This window comes from Lutjanus erythropterus, chromosome 1 (genome assembly GCF_056507025.1).
Source record: "Lutjanus erythropterus isolate fLutEry1 chromosome 1, fLutEry1.hap2, whole genome shotgun sequence".
Classification (NCBI taxonomy): Eukaryota; Metazoa; Chordata; class Actinopteri; order Lutjaniformes; family Lutjanidae; genus Lutjanus; species Lutjanus erythropterus.
The window spans coordinates 7,470,423-7,491,331 of record NC_139317.1 but is presented as its reverse complement, the minus strand read 5'-3'; the positions used below and the strand labels follow the sequence as shown (position 1 = coordinate 7,491,331).

General features: G+C 38.9%; 2 protein-coding genes across 3 annotated transcripts in view; both read left to right on the top strand.

Annotated features, from left to right (window-relative positions):
- Positions 1 to 1,296: 1,296 nt before the first annotated feature.
- On the top strand, positions 1,297 to 11,694 carry LOC146332588 (malignant fibrous histiocytoma-amplified sequence 1). The gene is made up of 9 exons (XM_084723461.1): positions 1,297 to 1,425; positions 4,869 to 5,733; positions 7,095 to 7,392; positions 7,608 to 7,794; positions 7,884 to 8,077; positions 8,915 to 9,414; positions 10,522 to 10,679; positions 10,762 to 10,936; positions 11,587 to 11,694. The coding sequence occupies exons 1-9, from the start codon at positions 1,410 to 1,412 to the stop codon at positions 11,660 to 11,662; spliced, it is 2,469 nt and encodes an 822-aa protein (XP_084579587.1). The 5' UTR covers positions 1,297 to 1,409; the 3' UTR covers positions 11,663 to 11,694.
- Positions 11,695 to 15,457: 3,763 nt separating this feature from the next.
- mapk8ip1b (mitogen-activated protein kinase 8 interacting protein 1b) overlaps positions 15,458 to 20,909 on the top strand; it is a 72,339-nt gene continuing 66,887 nt past the window's right edge. The window contains exon 1 of one of the 2 annotated variants that reach the window (XM_084732780.1): positions 15,458 to 15,592. In XM_084732780.1, the coding sequence (XP_084588906.1) occupies positions 15,516 to 15,592 (77 nt within the window). In that variant the 5' untranslated portion in view covers positions 15,458 to 15,515. The remainder of the gene's footprint in view (positions 15,593 to 20,909) is intronic. The other variant, XM_084732861.1, reaches the window with a different exon arrangement.

Here is a 20,909-nt window from a genome sequence, read left to right as displayed (position 1 = left end):
GCAGAGCAGTGTCATGTTAATGTCCTGGTAAAGAAGACTGAACAGCCTCTTACTACACAAATGTCAATTCACACGATCTGCTACGTTGAATAGTATCAGAGATAAAGGTGAAAAGAAAAGTAAAGGACAAAAGTTGACATGCATGGACATTTTTTCCTTTTATTATCTGAGAATTTACAATATTATATTCATACTTTTTAAATTTTTTGTCTGGATTAAAAGAACAACCATTGACTGACGAGCAAAACTGGGCTCTGTGTGTGTGCACAACATAAAATTGTGGATGTGTGTTTATTGTCAAGGCTGTTAAGACCCACAGTATAAAAGACAGATTAATGAAAAATACAGCAAAGTGAATGTGAATGACTACAGTGATATTTAAAGCTACCCTTTGTGGGACTTATAATCCCCCCCTTTGGCGCCATCTGGTGGTAGCATCAACAATGTGTATGAGAAAGAAGAGGTTTACAGACTGCAGCACTTTCATTTCCAACAAATAACAACTTGGTACTTAACATTAGAAATAATAAAAATCTATAAATATAAAATTGCTCAAAATTATTTGGTAAGAGCACTAGATAATTATAAACAAAAATAATATATAATATATGTTTTGATTACAGGGTATTAGGTAGAAAGCAATTAATGATTCAGATGCTGAAAAGAATTGCCACATAGTTACATTTTTAATGTAGTTACAAGTTAGGAGATGGTAAGAAAGTTAAGTAAGTGTTATAACAAAGTGTTATAAATCAAGGTATGGTACGGTGAGGTATACTTTATTGTACCACAAGGAAATTTCTCTTGAACTCAAAGCTGCTGCATCACACAACCTTCTACAACCACACAGACATGAAGTAATAAAAGCAATAACAAAGTCATTAGTTTCAAATAATAAAACTGTGTAAAATCAGTCAGTTTCAAACAACGAAAACCATTAAGGTTCTTTAGCGGAATCAGATTTGGCTGTCCTATAGGAATAATTGATGATTCATCCTTTTATTTTTATTCTCATATGAGCCTACATGATTATGTTTTACCAGTTAGATTCATTTTAATGGCTTCTTTCGTCATTTGTGATGTGGAAATATCAGATTTTTATACAGTCAGAGAAATTTAAAGTGTGCATCTTTCTTTTGCTTAGTTATAAAATTTGAAAAGTTTACAGCCTGTCATGCTGTTACACTGCTCTGTGTACGATGACGCAGATAAAACTGAAACTGTTTCCCAACCACTCCCATTCAATCTTTAAAATGAGAAGTGTTCAGGGTTTGTGTATTTCACTTCCCTACATCTGCGGTGGATTCTGGTAGTTTTGGTCAGCCACTCTGTTACATCCACAGCTCATTTCCTCAATAATCTCGACGAGAAAACTGTCTACAAAAATCCAAAGAAGCTATTTGAAGAAAATGGCATCAGAACGTGGTAAGCCACCCTAACATGTATTTCAAATATTGATTAGAGGTCCTTAATTATTGTTGAAAATGTGGTGCAAGAAATTTCTCAGTGGAGATTTTTTTTAATGTGTTATAATGTTTTAACATCAGCAGGTTTAAGGTAAGTTTAAGTGAGGTATTATGCCTTGAAAAATATTATTTTTTTTATTCACACCATGACAACAATACTAAGGGAACTTTACAAGCAATAGACGTAACTCAAATACCAAGCAGCTGTTTTACCACTGAACATGCTTTTCAGATGATGCCCAGCTAAAATGCTCTCTGCCACATATTTCCCCGCAGTTATTTCCCCAAAATAATTATGTTTTCCATAGTAATTATTAATCACTTGTTTTGTTTAAATGAAGTTAAAGATTTGTTGGCACAGACTAAATAGTTTATTAATTCCTCTTTCTAAGCTAAGTGATTGCATCACCAGTCATAACAGTTCAGTCAGTTCAGGTTGAGGAGTTAGGATACATAATGAACACCTCTACACTGCATTTGCTGTGGTGAATGCAATATGCACATATATAAATTGGGGGTGATGAAGCTGTGGTGAAGAGGAAAACTCCCCGGGGTCTAGACATTGGTGGTGGTGAGGCGGCGAGGAAGAGGCTGGGTGAGGTGAAGTGGGTCCGAACACGTGGAGGAGGGCCGCGCGATTGTCTGTATGACAACTGATGGAGCAAAGACAGAACCGATTTAAAGTTTGGCAGCAGCAAATTGACTGGCTAACAAGACCGTGGCAAGTTCCGATTGGATAGTAAAGAGGAAAGTGAACACCCACAAAGAGGTGATTAGAGAGAGCAGGAGAAGTGAGAGAGAGTAAAGGAAGGCTGTGAATGAATGCACCTCATTTGACATTGTTTTGTCTGGCAGAGCCATTCACTGGATAAGGAAAAAATTAGAAAAAAAGGGGGATTTATAACTCATTAATTATTAATGATCAATCAATTTTTAGCTTTTTGAACTATCAGTTAAGGAAGATGTACAAAATTTTCAACTCAAATAGGATGCCAAGTCTACTTACAGACAGGTGACACCTTTAGAAACATGAAACTTTGCTGCATTTTCCTTTAATTTGTGGCCCGTCTGTAGAATTCTGTCACAAAACATGTTTTCGGTTGATGATACAATAAATGCAGTACATCATTTAATGTGATGAAGAGGTGAAATAATCATTTTGTATAGAAATATGTTACCCACTGTAAAGTGTAAAGTGCTGGAAAAGCTTGAAAATGCACCTTGAAAATGTATCAATGTTGAATTTGATTTTGGGAAAGGTGTGCAGACCCTGAAATTGTGATTTTAGTTGACGTGCAAATCTGATCTTGAGGACCTTAGAGCAGACAAGGTCTTGGGGATCCCCTGTGATTTCTGGCACCCCCCTTCAGGGACCCCAGGTTGGGAATCAATGCTTTACATCATTATAACTGCCAGGGTTCTGATCTTTGTCTGTCCATGACCTCCCCAACCCTATTTTTTTGTTACGACATCAGAGATATTTCTTTATAACCTTCAGAATAATTTCAGTAGTTGAGGATCAACCTGTTTGAGTTTATAACATTTTAACACTTTTTGCTGATTTGGCTTTCACAGGAATGAAAGATGAGTTTATTGCCCATCAAAAATGATTTTCCTTCAGTGGTCCTGCTGCCAGACTTTCACTTCAAGATGTTTCATTTTTAACAGTTTTCTGTTTGTCAGACTAAGTCCAACATTTATTGCAACCGCTTTTCAGACCCAGATGAATCATTTTAAATGAAATCATTACAGTGGATTAACTCAGACGAGCAATAAATCTGTGCAGAGCTTTTGTGTAGAGTTCAACTTGTGGGGAGCTTACTGTTTTGACAGAGCTGACCTTTGAAGGAACAGGGAGTTTATAATTGAGGAAGCTATGTAATTAACTGCGTCACTCCAATCAGTGTTATATAACCCTGCTCTGAATATGAACTTCCCCAGAAAAGTGATGCAACATTGTTTGCATTTAAGCCACAGTCATGCTTGTCGCAATCAGTTAAGGAGAGTCCTAACCTCCTACAGCAAAGGTTTAGATATATATTCAAACATAATATCTATGTTGTTTAATTCACACCACTTTGCTAGATGTGTGCCACTTAAAATGAGAAGATAACTGAGCCTTTTTTCAATTCGCTTAATTCTTTATGTTGAATAAATCCCTTGTAACATCAGAAACTTGTAGGAGAAGACATAATTTAGCCCATGCTGACAAACCACCAAACCAAATGACTTTCGCTTTCCTACTTTCTTGGGTGACTGAGCTTTAACTCACCTGTACAGTTAAAAAAAAACAAGACAATGATCAGAAACTTGGATCAGGTGTACTACAGTATCCTTTGTTCAGAGTAAACCAAGTGCCAAATCCTGGTTTATCATAAGTGAGATAAGGATTTTTGAAAAAACAGAAGGGTTTGGGACTGATGTAGAAATAGCTGTTTCTGGTTTTGCTTTGTGAGATTTGAAGAATTTGTGAGATTTGAAGAAGGATATAAAGGCAAGAAGGACTACGCACTGTAGTACCCTTAAGCACTGGTGCACTTTTGGTGGGTTGGGTTAGCTGACCCTAACCCTGGTGTTAAGAAAAAACACAACACACAACTGCTGTTAGATAAAACATGATACAGTGCCCCTTAGGGTGGCCTTCTAGTGGACAAAACATGTTGACGTTTTGCAAACTTTTGTGGCCTAGAACGCACTTCTAGTAGAGAAAACACAATATAGGCTGTCCTATGTGCTAGAAAAGAAATGACCCCTAGCTCATGGTGGGAAAGGGAACGTAACATTAACCAGCTGTAAGTGGTAAAGTAAATTATTTAACACAAGTCTGGGAAATTGGCAAACAATACAAAAAGAGGGAAGCGAAACTACAAAAGGGAAAGGGCCGATGGGTGCTGCTCAACACAACGTCAAATCCTACGTGTGTGTCAGTTTCATCAGTCTTTAGATCTGAGGCCTGGCCCAGTCCTTTTAACAAAAACAAAGTACCGTGTCCTACACAGAACACATTACTCTAACTGTCATATACATGAAACCACAGCAAGAGGCACAGCTGACGCTCTCGCCAAGCTTATGTAGTGTTGGTCCCCAGCTGCATCTCAGTGACTGGTGGACAGGCGTAGGACGGCACTAATCAGTAGGCCGGACAGGAGCGGGAAGATGGAGAGGGCCAAACCCAGGGATATTTTTTTTAGTGTGCCATTGTCCTTATGTGCATTTTATTGGGTACAGTTTGCAGACCTTTTTTTTCCATATTTTCATCACTATCTTCTGTCTGCCTTAAACAGTATTGGGATATGTACAGCCACGTTGCATTGTTCTTTACAAGGTTTCCCAGAAAACTCTGTAAACCTGCTTTATGCCCAGGTGTTAATCATACTGTAAACTTACTCATTCATAATACAGGAAACAGTTGGGAGGCAATGGACCTGTCAGGACGGAAACTGAAGTCCCTTCCTCAAGATCTTCTGAAAGATGCATTAAGTGTGGATTTGCAGAGGAACAGACTAAAACGGGTCACCGGCATCTCCAGATTCACCCACCTGATGGAGCTGAATCTCTCCAGGAACAAGATCATGGAGTTTCCTCAGGAAATGCGCAACATGCACACACTGGAGACACTCTACATGAACCAGAACAACATCAGATCCATTCCAGAGGGAATCTTCCCACATCTCAGAGGGTTAAAGTTTTTAAAGCTAAGTGCCAATCGCTTGTCCAAACTTCCTTCTGATATAAACCAGTGCACCAGTATCACTTACCTGAATGTTTCCAAGAACTGCCTGCAAAGCATCCAACCACTGGTTGGTCTCCCTAAGTTGAAGGAGCTTTTGGTTGAGAAGAATCAGCTGACCGAGCTCCCGTCCCAGCTCTTCCAGAATAGCACCTGTGACCTGACTGTATGCAAGGCCACGGGGAACCCGCTGAAGTGCCCGCCAGAGGAGGTCTGCGCCGGAGGGGTCATGGACATTCAGAGCTACTTCCGTCAAATGGAGGTGAACCCGAACACACACAGTGCCTGGACAGTCAAGACCATGTTCCTGGGCTCCTCCATGGCTGGGAAGTCAACACTCTGCCGCAGCCTGAGGGAAGGGAAGCCCGTGGCAGTGGCGGTGGAGGACCGGACTGAAGGAATTGAGATCAGTCAACTCTACTCCCAGGAAGTCCGTTTCCTTTTCTGGGACTTTGCTGGGCAGGAGGAGTACTACCTGACACACCATGTCTTCATCACACCACGAGCTCTCGTCATCCTTACCATTGATTTAGCCAGGTAAGTAACAATTTCGATTAATTATCTTCCAAAACAGTGGCTCCTAGTCTTTCTGGATTTTGATCCCTTGATGGATCAGACTACATCATATTCATGTGTTCCCAGATTGTTACTAGCATATATCAAATTACATTACTAAGGTTTCATTACTCGCCAAGAGACATGTCAAATAACCCTACTTGACAAAGATCATGAGATAAGACAAGCCATTCTCATTCCCAACCCATCAAATGCAAATGCATCAATGCACTGCTCCCACAGTGGCTCATACAGAGTGCACAGTCACTGTTAGTGGCTGAAAGAGACACACCAGGCTTTTAAGTGACTTGAATGTAAACCCATCTGCTACTGTATGAGATGCTCCGGGCTTTCAGCATAGTATAAAGAAGGAGAAGTCTGTCATTGAAGGAGGGTGTGCAGATGGATGGCTAAAACAAATACAAGACTTTTACCCAGGAGACTGAGGATCGTGTCACTGTGAAAACCAAAACATAATTAAAAGTTGTAAGGTACACAATTTTCTGTGCATTGCATGACTTGCACACAGATGTGCCAAACAAACAAGCTAACATCAGGTTGCTGATCATACTGAGCCAAACGTGTTTGCTAACCGTCCACAGACGCTAACATGAACTTTAACATTAACGTACAAAGTGACTCATCATCCAGGTGCGTTGCCGTGTGTCTGATAAAGTTTGATGAGGTTGCTCCAGCATCCGTTAGCCCTGCCGATGTTACATTTTTTTAAATTGGGCTATCTGTGAAGTTTTTTAAGATAAAGTTTTTGTTTTATTTTTCAATACTGGAGGTTAGAGCATGACAGTGAATCATCAGCCTCTATATGAACATGAACACAGATCATTTTAACCCGGAAAAATAAATAAATAAGGAATATTTTATTTTACTTTCTCTAATCCCTTGGACAAGGTGTCAGTTGTATTTGTCTTTGCACAGTTGGTTCGAGCGGTCCATTCAGAAATCCAGAGTTTATGGGGGGGTTCCACTTTAATATCAACATTTTTTTGGCAGTTGTCAGACCTAAAAGAACAAGTCTACTCTGAGATTTGGTGACATGAATGCTGAATGCTGAATCATCATTTAGAAGCAGAGCATCATGTAGATCAGGAATACTAGTTCCAATTACATCTGATTGCACATGTGCTTCACTACAACAAAAATGCTTAACAACTGGACACATAAATGGAACACACCAGCACAGACTCACAACACGACTGTAGACTCTTGAAGTTATTTAAGGTTATTTTTTCCTGTTGAGTAATCCTATTTGCACAAGTACAAAACACACACAGTATTGTGTATGCTGCCCATGACAAAATGATTTGATTTTTATTTTCAATCAGCTACAGCATTGTAGACCCACAGTCTTTCAAAGACCAACTGTGGTTCTGGATAAACAACATACAGCTGCGCGTGCCAGACTCTGTGGTCCTGCTGGTGGGAACACACTGCGACCAGTGCAGAGATGAGGAGGAGGTGATGGAGAGAAAGAAAGACATAGAGGAGAAGGTGAAAGCCATGTTGGCAAACAGGAGGATGGTTTTAAACCACCAAAAGGAAAATCTGGAGGACAGCGCAGACCTCTCTCTGTTTATGGACCAGCTGGATGAACTGGATTGTCTTTTGGAATATAATTTGAAGGTGCTGATTAATTAATGGTTTGATAAGTTTTTAGATCATTTGTATCTGTGTGTGCATTGATACACATCTTTTTATCTGTTGAATTTTTCTATTCTAATTTTAGAGAACATTTTATTTCAAGAAAAACACTATGAAGATCCATTAGTGTGTGAACTTTTCTCATCTTGCCTATACAGCCTTACACAGCTGCCCTTAACCTTCCTTTTACAATGTAGGTTTTGGATCTTGTAACTATTGACTGCACAAAGACTGAGGAGATTGCAAAACTCAAAAGTCACATACTGACATGCATCCAATCAGAGAGCGAGTCTCTGTGCTCTGAGAGCATCTTACCGAAAAGTTACGAATCGGTGGAACAAGCCATTCATACACTTGCTGCACTACAAGAAATTCCCCAACATGGTAAGCCACTTTTAACTCCAATTATTTCAGGTATTATTCACATTTCTTATGTTGATTTTGCACCTTAATTGCTCTGTTTTGTATATCAGGAATTATTCAACTCGAAGAATTGAGTGATTTAATTCTAAACCATGTTGAACTGAGCGGAGAGAGTCTCCACTCCATCCTCCGCTTCCTCTTGCGATATCTGCACCGGATTGGGGTGATCATTTGGTATGAAGATATCGCTATGCTCAGCGACAGAGTGTTTATCCAGCCGTCATTCCTCATCTCAATGTTCAAGGTCAGCAGATCCTTCTTATTTCCATTAGAGAAAATTTTAAAAATTACTGCTTAATGTTTGCCGAATGCATAAATGTCTGTTTATGAGCTGTAAGAAATCATCATAGATGTTTATTTTCAATTGTCAATCATTTAAGTTGAGCAATATGTCAATGGAGCAGTAGGTTTGCATGATTTGGCAAAATTCATTCATTAATATTTACTGGAGGAAAAAAAACAATTTACAATTTGTGTTGATGTAATATTTGTTGGGGTCTGTTCCAAACAAACTTGTTTTTTTTTTTAAAAAACATCTGGTTAGCAAGATTTTTAGGTCAGGGCATCTCTGCAGCATGACAGTACTTCATTATAATGTTGTTTTTTCACTTATTTTGCCTTTTCAGAAAATTGCAATTTGGTTCTGGTTCAGTGGATACTACACTTTGCCATACTGCAGTTTTCGATAATATTGTGATTAATTCTGCAACCCTTGTCCAGCGTGTGTATTTTAGGAGTAGTGGGCTTTTGTTTTCAGAATAGCAAGAGCTGATTAATTTACAGTGCAGGACTCGTCACTTGTCATTGTCAAAGTATACTGTTGCACTCATGAAGCTCCAGCATCCCTGCAGCCTGCAGACAACCTGCCTGAGCTTCGAGTCTGGGGAGGAGGGGGTTGGGGGAAACAGCTCACTTCAGCCATAGATCGTATGAACATATTAAATAGGGATTCAACCTATTCAAGACACCATATGGCTCCAGCTCACAATTTAGACTGTGGTACTCAGGCTCTTTCGTATTCCTCCTTTGAGTATTTTCACACGATTCACAAACTTTTCTCCTCCTCTTTATGTAAATGCAGACCATTGTGAGACATGACCTGGTGCAGCAGCTGGAGGGGGTCTCTAGAGACCTTCTCATGCAGGAGGGGGCTCTGGTGAAACAGAAGTTCACCTGGTTGGATGACTTGAGATGCAAAGGCATCCTGCACAACGCGGCGATGCGCATCTTGGTCCGCAGAGAGTTAGAGAAACTGATCGCGGACGATGACGACTTAGTTGCAGAGGTGGTGGGAACCAAAAGGGAGGAAGGTATAATTCTCACCCTGCTGCAGTATTTTGAGGTCTGCCTCCCCGCTCTCACTGGAAGCCCCCTGAACCCTCAAGCGCCGGAGTTCATCCCCGGTGAGAAACAGTGGCAGTCAGCAAAGGGGTCCAGGAGAGATCCAGATGGAGCCTGTCTCTTCCCCATCTACCTCAAGGACGACCTCATAGTTTGCAACAAGTGGGGTGAGGACAAGCAAGATGACATCAGTGTTCACGTGTATTTCCTTCCTGAGATTCCTCATGGCTTCTTTCACAGGTAGTAACTTTTTTTTTTAATTACCTCATGAGCATCAGCTATGGCGATTGTTTAACAGTGAAGATGATAACATATTGTGTTCAATTTAGTTTATTTCATCAATACATATTTTCACAATGTAAATCAACTTAAACAAACTTAATGCTGTATTAATGTTCTTGATTTAGTAAGAATATCCATAAAGTCCTGCTTCTGTGTTGTTATTATAAAGCGTATAATAAGGAAACGGTCATTTTTGGATGTTTTTTAGACTATGAAACACAAAACAAACTGTGGTAATCAATTCTTCAGTCCAGATTTGGGGACTGACTGATAGAGAGGAGAGCAAGTGTTGGTCTTCACATGTGTATGAAGAAGGAGGTTAAACGCACTTCGACTGACTCGCGAGGACTGCAGGCCTGTCCAGTGCTCTCAAGGGCGAACTCTTGGAGCACACAGGCTATTTTATTCAATTTTTTGTGGTCTATCTTCCAATTTGTTGCTGTGATAAACTCACAGTGAGTTTGAGGTGCTCTTTGGATAGGGACACGTGTGCACAAGAGAAAGCGACAGCCAAAATTTCCAGTTAAGTTGATAAAGAATAATAAAAAATATAGCAATGATTAAGAAAATATATGTCAAATGCAATAAAATTAAGAAAACAAACCTGGCAACTACTGCTTAAAGGCTAATAAACCTCATCAATAAGTTCTGACCATGCTGCATTCAGGGTCAAGCTCTGACATGGGGAGCTGTGGTCCACTCTAGGTTTGCAGTATTTTGCAAAAAATATCACCAAAACCTTCAGAGATTTTCCAGACTCTGTCTAAAAAGCACTCGATGAACATTTCTGTTAAAAACGTGGTAAAGATAAGTTGGATTTGTCAGTTAAAAGGTACAAAGGTGGGAAGGTGTGATGACAGAATTTCAGCGATACCATGCTTGATTCACGAATTTCCAAATGTTGCTGCAAGAAATATTATGTTTATAAACTTGGATTATAGATGAAAATTAAACTCATGGACTCCTGAAGTTGACTATTCTGCACATACAACTCTTGACTTACAGCTGGAAATGTTTTTATTTTTGCATTGAAAAACAACATTAAAATATGTCACTAATCATCAGAGTGATCATCACGACTTGCTCCCTGTACCCGACTCACTGGGTGGGCAGAGAGCAGTGTCTCCTCTGCTGTGGAAACAGACTGGCTCTGGTGAGGCAGCAGAATAAAAATGGAGATTCGTTCATAGAGATCCGCTGCAGGAGACCCGACAGGGATGAAGGTAAAAATCCACGATCGCCTCACCATAATGGCACCAAATACTCTGCACGGCTACAGCTCGGGCACAGCTTCACTGTCCTCAGGGTTTCGGCAGCTGTGGGATCTGATCCTGGCGGCGATGTCCAAGCTGTTTGTGCTGTCCAGGCAGTGGCCAGGACTGACTCATCAGGTCCACACACCCTGTCCAGAGAGAGGCTGCCCACACTACTTCACCTGGAGGGACTGGCAGGAGCTCAACAACACCGACTTCTATAACCTGTAAGTGTTGCAACAGTGTGTCTGATAGCCTTGATAATGTGTTGTACAAATCAAGAAGAGGTCTGGACGAGATCTTTAGATAAAGAAGAGTCACATCCAGGAGAATCCTTGTGACTGTAGAGAAGCTGCAATGTTTTTGATTCAGGTGGATGGAGGCGTTTTGGATCCTGGAAATACCTTAAAAAAAAAGTGATAATGTTACTGAGCAGCCTTCTGAGTTTTTGAAAGGTAGTTTGACTTTTCAAAGGGGATACATTTTAAAATGTGCAGAGAGAATGCAGGTCTTCAGAAATATTCATGAACGATTGTCTTATGATTATTTTTTTATGAAACTTGTCTAAAAAATTTCCACCTGTTAGAAATGTTAAAAATACAACTTTCTGTGACCTTCAACTCACACTATGATTGCTTATTTAATGTTTTGTGTTTCGTGTGTTTTAAACTCCAGGTATTGTCAGTATAATATCCTTCTGTTTCTATCCTCAGCAGTGCAAATGTATTTTGATTGAAGGTATCAAAGCTGACAGTAAAGAGTTTACTGTTAACAGGTTAGCTGCTAGCAGGTATATTATGACTTGGACTGATTTGTGTCTCAAGCAAAGATGGCACAGTCCCACATTTCATGCTTTGTCTTTTTTGTCTTTCTTTAGTGTGAAGGAGGAGAAATTAGTTTGCCAAGGAGGCCACACACGGCGGACAGAGCTGATCTTTCCAAAAGATGAATAAATGTTTACATCAATAAATACATGTGAGGTAAATACAAACAGATGTGTGCTTTGAATTTTCTTTTCAATTAATCGACAAAGTGTTTTCACATTTTATTTTAATTAGAGTTGCAATTTTGTGATTGTTCTGAAAACAAATGGATGTGATAAAAGTTAATGTGGCATCTTTTTTTTGCACAGAAAATGCTGCTTGCATTTAATTGCACCACTGATGTAATTATCCTTAAAATTACGTTGTGATAACAAATGTAAACAATTGACAACATCCTTGAATACCACCGTTTCACTTTTATCGTCACCTCAACAAATCCCAAGTATATTATTTCCCTTTCTTCTCATGTTGCCTTCAAGTGCTGTCAAAAAATTGCAGATTTTGACTTCCCTCCCACGTGCTTCCTCCCTTTCTTTGCTTCTCTACTTTGAACCTCAAAGGGGACAGACTACGACATATAGGAGAGCAATCAGGATGCAGTTAAAGGACTTGGCATGCTGGATCAAAGAATGGACAGATCAAACGAACAAATGTCTTCCCTCAGCTGGCACTAAGATGATAAAGTCATTTGGAAGCACACTGATGTCCTTCACATGAAATATTGCCTTTGCCGTGGCGTTTGCCAGGGTTGTAAGGATCACTATTCCCTGAGTGACAGAAAACTTTAATTTCGGGGGGATGATGTGATGATGGATTCTGAGACTCTGTAAAAACATTTGACAGGTGGCCGTGTTTCCATGAACATATTTTTATGATGCACATTTTGCACTTTTGAAAGTTCATCTGAAGGAGAGTTAGTGTGTTTAATGGAGGATGGAAACACTAATGATACATCCATGATCACCCACACAGATCTGATAGAGGTCCGAAACATCGTATTTCACCATTTTAGGGGACGTCATTAACTACACCCTCTTCTTCTGCAGTCGTAAAATGGTTTTCCAACTGGAGCACTGGTGCAAACTACAGTTACAGCTGAAACAATTCATGCAAATTCAACCAATCACAGTGAATTCTGCACAACCTTTTCCACAGATTTGACCAATCATAGTAGCTTCCCCCAAGTTCCACCAATTATAGCAGTCCCCCGTGCAAATGTCCTACATGTTATATTACTTACTTTTTTACTATTTTGACTTTTTTATCATGGATGCTGAAAAGAACATGAGGTGTGTCACTGTTTTGACATCTATCGATGCTGTGTGCAGTTTTATTTTATGGTTTTGTGCTTACTGTTTTGACTTTTGAGTTAGAGCTCCAGAAATATGTTGCTTCTTTGTGGAATGTCACCCCTCTTTTCACTTGCTCCTGCAGTTTCATTGTGGAAAAAAAAGCCTAAAAACACTGCAGCATGCATCACACTATTTTAGAGACGCGGCTGTGCTGTGTAAACAAGTCAAGGTATGTTGCTGCATTTATTTGCAGGAAAATGTTTGATGTTTCTTTATTAATCATTAGAGCATGTCTTTGATAGGAGCTCTGGTGTTTGCAAGTGAATCTATAAGAAAGAAAGAAAGTAAGGAGGAAAAGAAGGAAAGAAAAGAAACTCTTCTACTGTCATCATTGCTGCTCACAGTCTGTCTGTCTGAATATTGCCCTCTGCTGGTTCACTTCTGACACGACTCCTCAATAATCTCAGTTCTTCTTAATAAAATGTGAACATACTGTCTGCAGTGTTACTGATTTGTCAGTTTTTTGTTTGTTTTAGAGTGTAAGGACAACTCCAGCAGCTTTTATTCTCAACTAGTTTAAGGGATGATAGTCTGGATTAATAAACTACTGTAAAGGTTGTAGATCTTTAGGAGAATTTGCACCTGTTACACGCAGATCAGTCACATAGATTTGTTTAATACATTGCGTCAGATATGTCCTGACCACTGACATGCACCTCACTGGAGTCCACTTCTGTTTTTTTTCTGTCTGTATTTTTCATCCAGTTCCAGCCCTCTCCTCTCTGTGGGAGCTCCTGCTGCCTTCATGGTCTCCTCGTAAACTGCAACTTTTGGCTGTAATAGTAATGTGTCGTGTTTTTGAGTGCATTCAGTCTGAAGAAATTAACAATTTATAATCGGACAGAGAAGCAAAACAGTTCGCCTGGTGGAGGAGCACATTATTACTGTCCTGTAAAAAACATTCATCCCCAAAATATTAGATTATCATGAACAAAACAATGAACAAAAGACAGCCTTGTTTTCATTTGTTTTAATTTTTGTGATGATATGTTAAAAAGCATTTAATCCCTCAGTTTAACTTCAGAATCACCAAACTGTGATTTGGTTTTAACTGGATAAAAACAGACAGATAGTCCTACAACAGGCTTTATAAACATGCAACTAGGTCTACCTTATTAAAATCACATTCTTTAGATCTCACGTGAAATTAGTACTAACTGTGAAAATATTTTTTCATATTAAAGAAAAGAGGTGCATGGTTATAGGTAGGTAGGTGATTGACACAAGTTGCAATACTGAATCTCACTAACATTGACCAGACACTGACAAACAGTGGTTATATTTTAATTTTCTGATCGAAATTGTTGCAGTCGAGTAATCCTCAGATATTAAGGCCATGTCCCTGCTATCCATATTCTACATGTATGCCTTGTATGTTCAGTTTGAATATTTCGTTCAATATAAACATGTAGCTTCAAAGGAGATCTGGGAAAAGCTCTTGCAGAATTTATAATATTAAACAATGTGGAAAAGATGATTTAGCAACCTTAAAGTGAACTGTTAATTTAAATTTAAGCCACGCCCTCCTCTTCACCTCTAAATGTCACAATCTGGCAACAAAGGAGATTTAATTATGTCACAAACAACATACACAAAGAAAAAACAATGAAAAAATGAGTAAAGCATACTATAAATGATATATAGCACAAATAAGTGTGTTATGCATAAGACTGAAGCGTGTTTTTTGAGTTATTACTGATTGTAAGTCGTTTTGAAAAGCTGTAGATTCTGATAGTCCAATATCTTAATCAAATGAGCTGCAATTTTTCGATCAAGGTCAAATTTGTCACATCATATCATTATAAATGAAGCATTATGGTACAACAGAGATGCCCTGGTTTCTCTCAGACTTGCCAGATGTAAGGGAACATACTTGTTTTGCACTCAGACACTGTAAATAATGCAGTGCTTGGCCATGAAAGCATTTATGCATTTACATTACCTGCTGCCAGATACTTATTAGCAAATTAAAAATGTTCTATGGGCTCTTTTGTGGTAGGCAATGTAACATATTAGCCTATTCTGTATATTCTGTTGTTGCTTTAAAACCTAAACTTAAATTTTTCCTCTGTAGCTGTGCCTTTCAGTGCTCTGGTCAGCACATCTAAACTTTTAGTTTTATTTTATTTTAGCGACACTCATTTCTTTTACCTCACGTGCTTTTATATCCTTACTGGTCAGCTGTTGGTTTTGAATATTTTATTTATTTTACTCATCTTTTTTTCCTTTTACATGCTTTAATTCTCATGTCATGCTATTTCACTGGTCGACTGCTGGTGTCAAGATTATTTTAATTTATATCCCAATTGGTTTAAACTCCAGTAGCCTATTTTTTATGCGCTATATTATTGTGGCTACAGCTTTTGCAGCACATTGTGTGTCCACCTGGAATGAAATGCTTAGGTACATGCTAAGAGGGTCAATAAATTAATTCTAGGTGGGTTCCATAGTGAAATACATTTTCCAAATCCTTAAGAATATTATTTAGTCGCTCATGCACAGTTATGCTGAGTGACCATTTTTCCCACAGCCACTGAAGGCAGCACCCTATCGCAGCATCGTCGGACCTCTTCAGGTGTCTGCTGGGCGGCCGCACAGCGGAGCCAATGGAGGAGCGATAAGTCGGCGGCATGGCGGACAGAGAGAAGCGGAAAACCAGCCCGCCGTCCGACCGCAACGTCCAGGTGAACTCTCCGGCCAGCTTCAGGTAAGAGCCCCGGCAGAGGGACCCTGCAGGGGGGGAGAAGGAGGTGGTTGGGGCGCCTGAGCAGGCTGTGAATGAGCGATGAGTTTCGGGCTGGTGCCGCTGGCTCTGCTCGGAGCCGCTGCAGCTGGGTTTGGCTCCGCTCAGCTCTGCGGGTTGGAGTCGGCGTGTTGTTGAGTCGCATGTTTGGCGTTTGGGCGTGTCTTCTCCCCCGAGGACCGAGCCGAGCCGTGGGCTCCCTGCAGCTGCTGCAAAACATACATTTTTAAACATGTCGCATACTTTCTGATAATCTGCTCCAACCACAAACCCCTGTGATAAAAAGAGGCGGTGCGAGTTCCAGTTCAGAATAATGACTTTTTATTGGCCTTGTTTTCTGATTCACGCTGTTTTCCCGTCGCCTGCATCAATATACTTTTACTGGAGGTCAGTTTTCCTCTACAAAAACTACATTATGAGCTTGACTTGCAACAGAAACACCAACCCGTGACTTAATGTGGTGGTGGTGCACATTTATGGTTTTATTAACAGAACTCTAACAGCATATTGATCTCCTATCACTGTAAAAGCCTGATAGAGAAGCTCTTATTGAATGTGCAAGACTCATCAGCCTTATCAGAGCTGTAGTACTATCTCATCTACAGCCGCAATGATTAATCAATTAGTTGTCAGTTATTAAAAGTAACCCCCAACTATTTTTTTATGATCGGTTAATTGGTCTATGTGTGTTTTTTTTTTAAGAAAATAAAAGTTAAAATTGTCCAATTCCAGCTCCTTAAATGTGAATATTTTCTGTTCTCTTCAGTCGTCTATGTCAATAAACATAATTTCTTTGGGATTTGGGCAGAATTAGTCGAAGTTAATCGTTCGTTGCAGCACTAATCCTTGTCAATTATTTTCTTTCTTGTAACTAAATCTGGTCCCTCACTAAAACAGTTACTTATTAAAGTATAAAAAACTGTTTTGATAATTGATTAATTGTTCAAGTAATTTTTCATGCAAAATGTCAGAATATGCTGTTTTCAGCCTCTCATATATGATGATTTCCTGCTTTTCTTTGTTTATGAACATATTAAACTGAATATCTTTGGGTTTTAAACCACAAAACAAGACATTTAAAGACATCACCTTGGACTTGGACATTTTTTCATTATTTCCTGACATTGTATAGACATTGCAGCTCTTGATCAAAACATGACAATTAACTTTATTAAACATTTAAGCCTGTTTCTGTGAGCTTTGTGTTTATTTGTAGAATAGAAGCTGCATATTTGTCTAATAAAATTAATTGTTTTTGAATGTGTAATTTAGCAGCGATACACTTCACAGTCAGAATTCATGGCAATTTTCACAATCAGTTACTGGGAATTAATTTATGCTGATGCTGATTACAGTTGAGTATTTTCTGCTTTTGTTTGTTTCATATCAGTCTAACTTATAGAACCACAACTAGCAATTATGTTTATTATCGATTAATCTGCCAGTTATTTTCACAATTAATTGTTTAGTCTACAGTTTCTTAAAATTGCTTCTTTTGTCCAGTAAACAGTCCAAAACCCAAAGACTCTTCATTTGCTATCATGAATGACAAAGAAAAACAGCAAATCCGTACATTTAAGAATCTGTAACCAGCAAGTGTTTGACATTTTGGCTTGAAAAATGACTGAAACTTTTAATTTTTGATTGTCTGATCAATTTGTCGACTACTCATTACAGCTCTGCTAATTGCAATCTCTTGTTTCATGTTCTTCAGGCTGTAGAATCAGTTTGGGCTCTTTGGGAACCTGTGATGGGCATTTTATAATGTAGAATTAATAAATCATCAGTTGCATGAAACCATAATTGATTGTTTAGTCGACAGTGATGACAGTGATGACAGTTACCTGGGTTACCTAACCCAGAGTTCATCAGGTAGGTGGTCGCTCAGTCAGAGCTAATTCAACCTGCAGAGCGGCTCAACATGTTAGAGAGATGAGCAGGGTGAGGGATTAACCGCATGCTGTCGGCATGCTCTTACACTCTGTGACACACACACACACACACACACACACACACACACTGAGAGATCCTTACAGTGTCGCACGGGGAGAAGCTGTGATTTTTCAGTAGCGTTACTGGGAGGAAGGAGGCCTGTGATCAATATTCCCCAGTGAGACAGCAACACACAGAGAGAGAGAAACACACACACTGAAACACACACCCTCAGGCCGAGTCTCTCCCCGTCTCATTAGCCGAGCTGCAAACGGGCGGATCCACAACCATCTTTCCTCAGATTTTCATCGCAGTGGCTTGAGAGTCGTGTTTGATCTGACATCAAAATATATAAATAAAATAAATCACGGCCTCAGAGTCTCACAGAACAAAAATCAAACCGTTAGGGGAACATGAGCCGCAGATTCAGAAGCACAACAAATTAAAGAAGCTTTGATGATCCAAATGTGAAAAAAGTGTTTTATCATCACCAGAATTCAGAAACACAAGACAGAACTACCAGAGTCATTAATGTTGCACAGAATTAGCTGTAAGTCAAACTTGTAATTTATTTATGTGAATAGTTTTGTAAAAGTCAGTTACATGGAAAGAAATATAGTTTGGACCTTCAAAATAAGAGTTTTATGATAAAAATGCTGTCAGCTGTTTAAAAGAAAGCTTAAAAAAGTTCAGGAATCAGGAATTATGGTTTGAAACCTAAACTTGTTTTTCTCATGATGTGTTATCTGAGACGTCACCGTATTGATTGATACATTAGAGTTGTACTTGACTCGAGAAAGGAGCCAGATAATCCACAACCTCGGGGTTTGGCCCAGTCCCAGAGCAGCCATATGTTGGCATGTTTTCCTCCCTGCCTCCACACACTGCGGTCGAATCCTCCGTCTCTCCCCGACCTGCTGCTGTCAGGGAACAGACCGTCGATCTGCTGCCGTCTGTGCAGCTATCTGTGTGTGGAGATATTCAGGAGGCGCTCACCTTCATCTCAATATTCAGTGAAAGGCTTTTTAGTTTTTCAAGCGTGTGACCCCATTTTGAAGCCCCTAAAATTACACAAACAGATCAACAGCAGCGAGCGTGTGCAGCTGAAGATATTCACACTCGCTGTGAGCGATGACAACAAAGTTAAAAATAGTGTTTTAATGATGTTTTGTCAGGTTCATCACACCTGTAATGTGCTGCTGTTGGCTGAATTCTGCATTTGAACATCAGGATTGTGTTCATGCAGGAGAAAACAGACTGTTCAAATTAGAGCCTGACTGATTCTGGAGTTTTGGAGCCAATACAGTTACCAAATAGTAAAAATAATTCCAATATTGATATATCAGCTGATATTCTGTATACAGAATAAAATATACATAATACAGAATATACACACAAACAGTTTTTGCAGTGATCCCTAGAAAGTGGTTAACACAAGATATCTAATGGAGGCAGGATATTTTACAGTTTAGCAATTAATATTCAGGGTTGGGTAGTAATAGATTACATATAATTGGGATTATATAATCTTTGAAAAATGTGTTATTAGATTATAGTTACATTTCCAAGGATTACTTAATAAAATTCTTGGTTATATCTTTAAAATATGCCAGTTTTTAAATTCTGAAACTTTTTCTCATGAAAACAACTAATACCTGACCTACAGGGCTTCATAAACAGGTGTTTCACTTTGTGGCAGGACCGGCTGGAATTAAAAAAAAAACAAAGAACCTGATGCAAAAGTGCATTTTAATTATGTTGGAAATGTTTTGAGATGTTTAAAGAAAAAAAAGGTATCCAGATGAGATTAAATTTTTTGTAATCAAATTGATTAAGTTACAGAATTTAAAAAATGCTGTACGACATTTCAAAGTTACCTGACCCAACTCTGTAAATAGTTTTGTCCAAAATGACATCAAGGCACTGAGACTTAACTTTCAACAGTATTTTTAATAATTATAAATAACGATTAATAAAAAACAAGAGCAAACAAAAAAAAAAAAAGAAAAATGATCAAATATTTATAAGACACTAACTATAAAGTAAAATAAAAAATAAAAACAATCTGCATTATGTTCTGTTAAAAGTTTTCATATAGGTGCGTGTTAGACAACATATATTCCTATAAATAGATCAATATAGCTATGATTGGCCAATATCAATCGATATTATTGGTCAGCCGATATATCAGTCAGGCTTTATAATCAATCAAGTTAAAATCATGAAAAGTCTGAGCAGCTTTATCCTTTTTTTAAGGCGAACTAAACAAGGTATAATGTGCAGCTATCCCATAATATTTAACAAAACATCAAGACTGAATCAACATATATTCAGTATCAAAGGACTCTGATGGTGATTTGGGGACAAAACTCAGTCAGGACGTCTCTGCTTTTCTCTTTACGTGTTGTAGTTCAGTAGTTTGAAAGCTGTTTTTGGTGCTTCTGCCGATTTCAACAAGTGAAAACTGACTTTTCATGTTTCATATCAGTTTAAGTGAACTGTGCCTTTAAATTCTCAAACGCTGCATTGATCATCTGTAGCACGAGAGGGCGTCACAGGAGATTCTTTCACATTAGCACAGTGTTAATGTGTGTGTGTGTGTGTGTGTGTGTGCAGTGCAGCATGTAAGCAGCAGTGAGACAGTGTAGGATTGCAGTCCACGCTGTGGTGCATTGTGGGGAAAAAATAGGGAACTCATGATGGCATCTGTGAAACCAGAGATCCCTCTTGAGGCAGAGCTAATCCCTCTCATGTGCAATCCAATATTTATCCTTATCTGAAATGACAATAATGCCCATCACCCTAAACATGTAAACATGAACAGCAATGATTGAATGAATGAATGAATACTTGAATTTATGGAAACGGTATATATTTTTTGCTACTTTTCTGTTTTTGTGGCTTTTTCTTTTTCCAAACCTCAGTGGACAGGAGTTGGAAGATTATTGTTGTAAGCGATTTGATTGCTGAGTGTCGAGGCTTTATATTGATTTGATCGTGAGATAAAAGCTGCTGACAGTTAGCTGTTTTTTCTGGGCTGAAATATAACGTTCCATTTATTATTATTTTAGTATTTATTTTGTTGGTGCTATGAAGTTGCCATGTGACCTGGACTCCTGCATCTTTGCTATCCGTACATCACTATTGAAATGAGACCTGGACTTAACTGTGTCGTTCTTTAAATTTTTTATATTTGTGTGTGATTTAATGTCTTCTTTCTCATAATGTAACCCCGGCACCTAGCAACAGCAAATATATTTTGGAGGAAGGAGCAACGACCTGGAAAATCTGAACATGCTGTAAGGAAACATAATGAAGAAATTATGTTAATTAATTTACTTGGCAACAT

Bases quoted from the DNA above. Each gene is read 5' to 3' on its own strand.
- LOC146332588 (XM_084723461.1), top strand. The intron at 9,415-10,521 runs GTAGTAACTTTT...ACTAATCATCAG, and splicing joins CCTCATGGCTTCTTTCACAG to AGTGATCATCACGACTTGCT. The intron at 10,680-10,761 runs GTAAAAATCCAC...CACTGTCCTCAG, and splicing joins GAGACCCGACAGGGATGAAG to GGTTTCGGCAGCTGTGGGAT.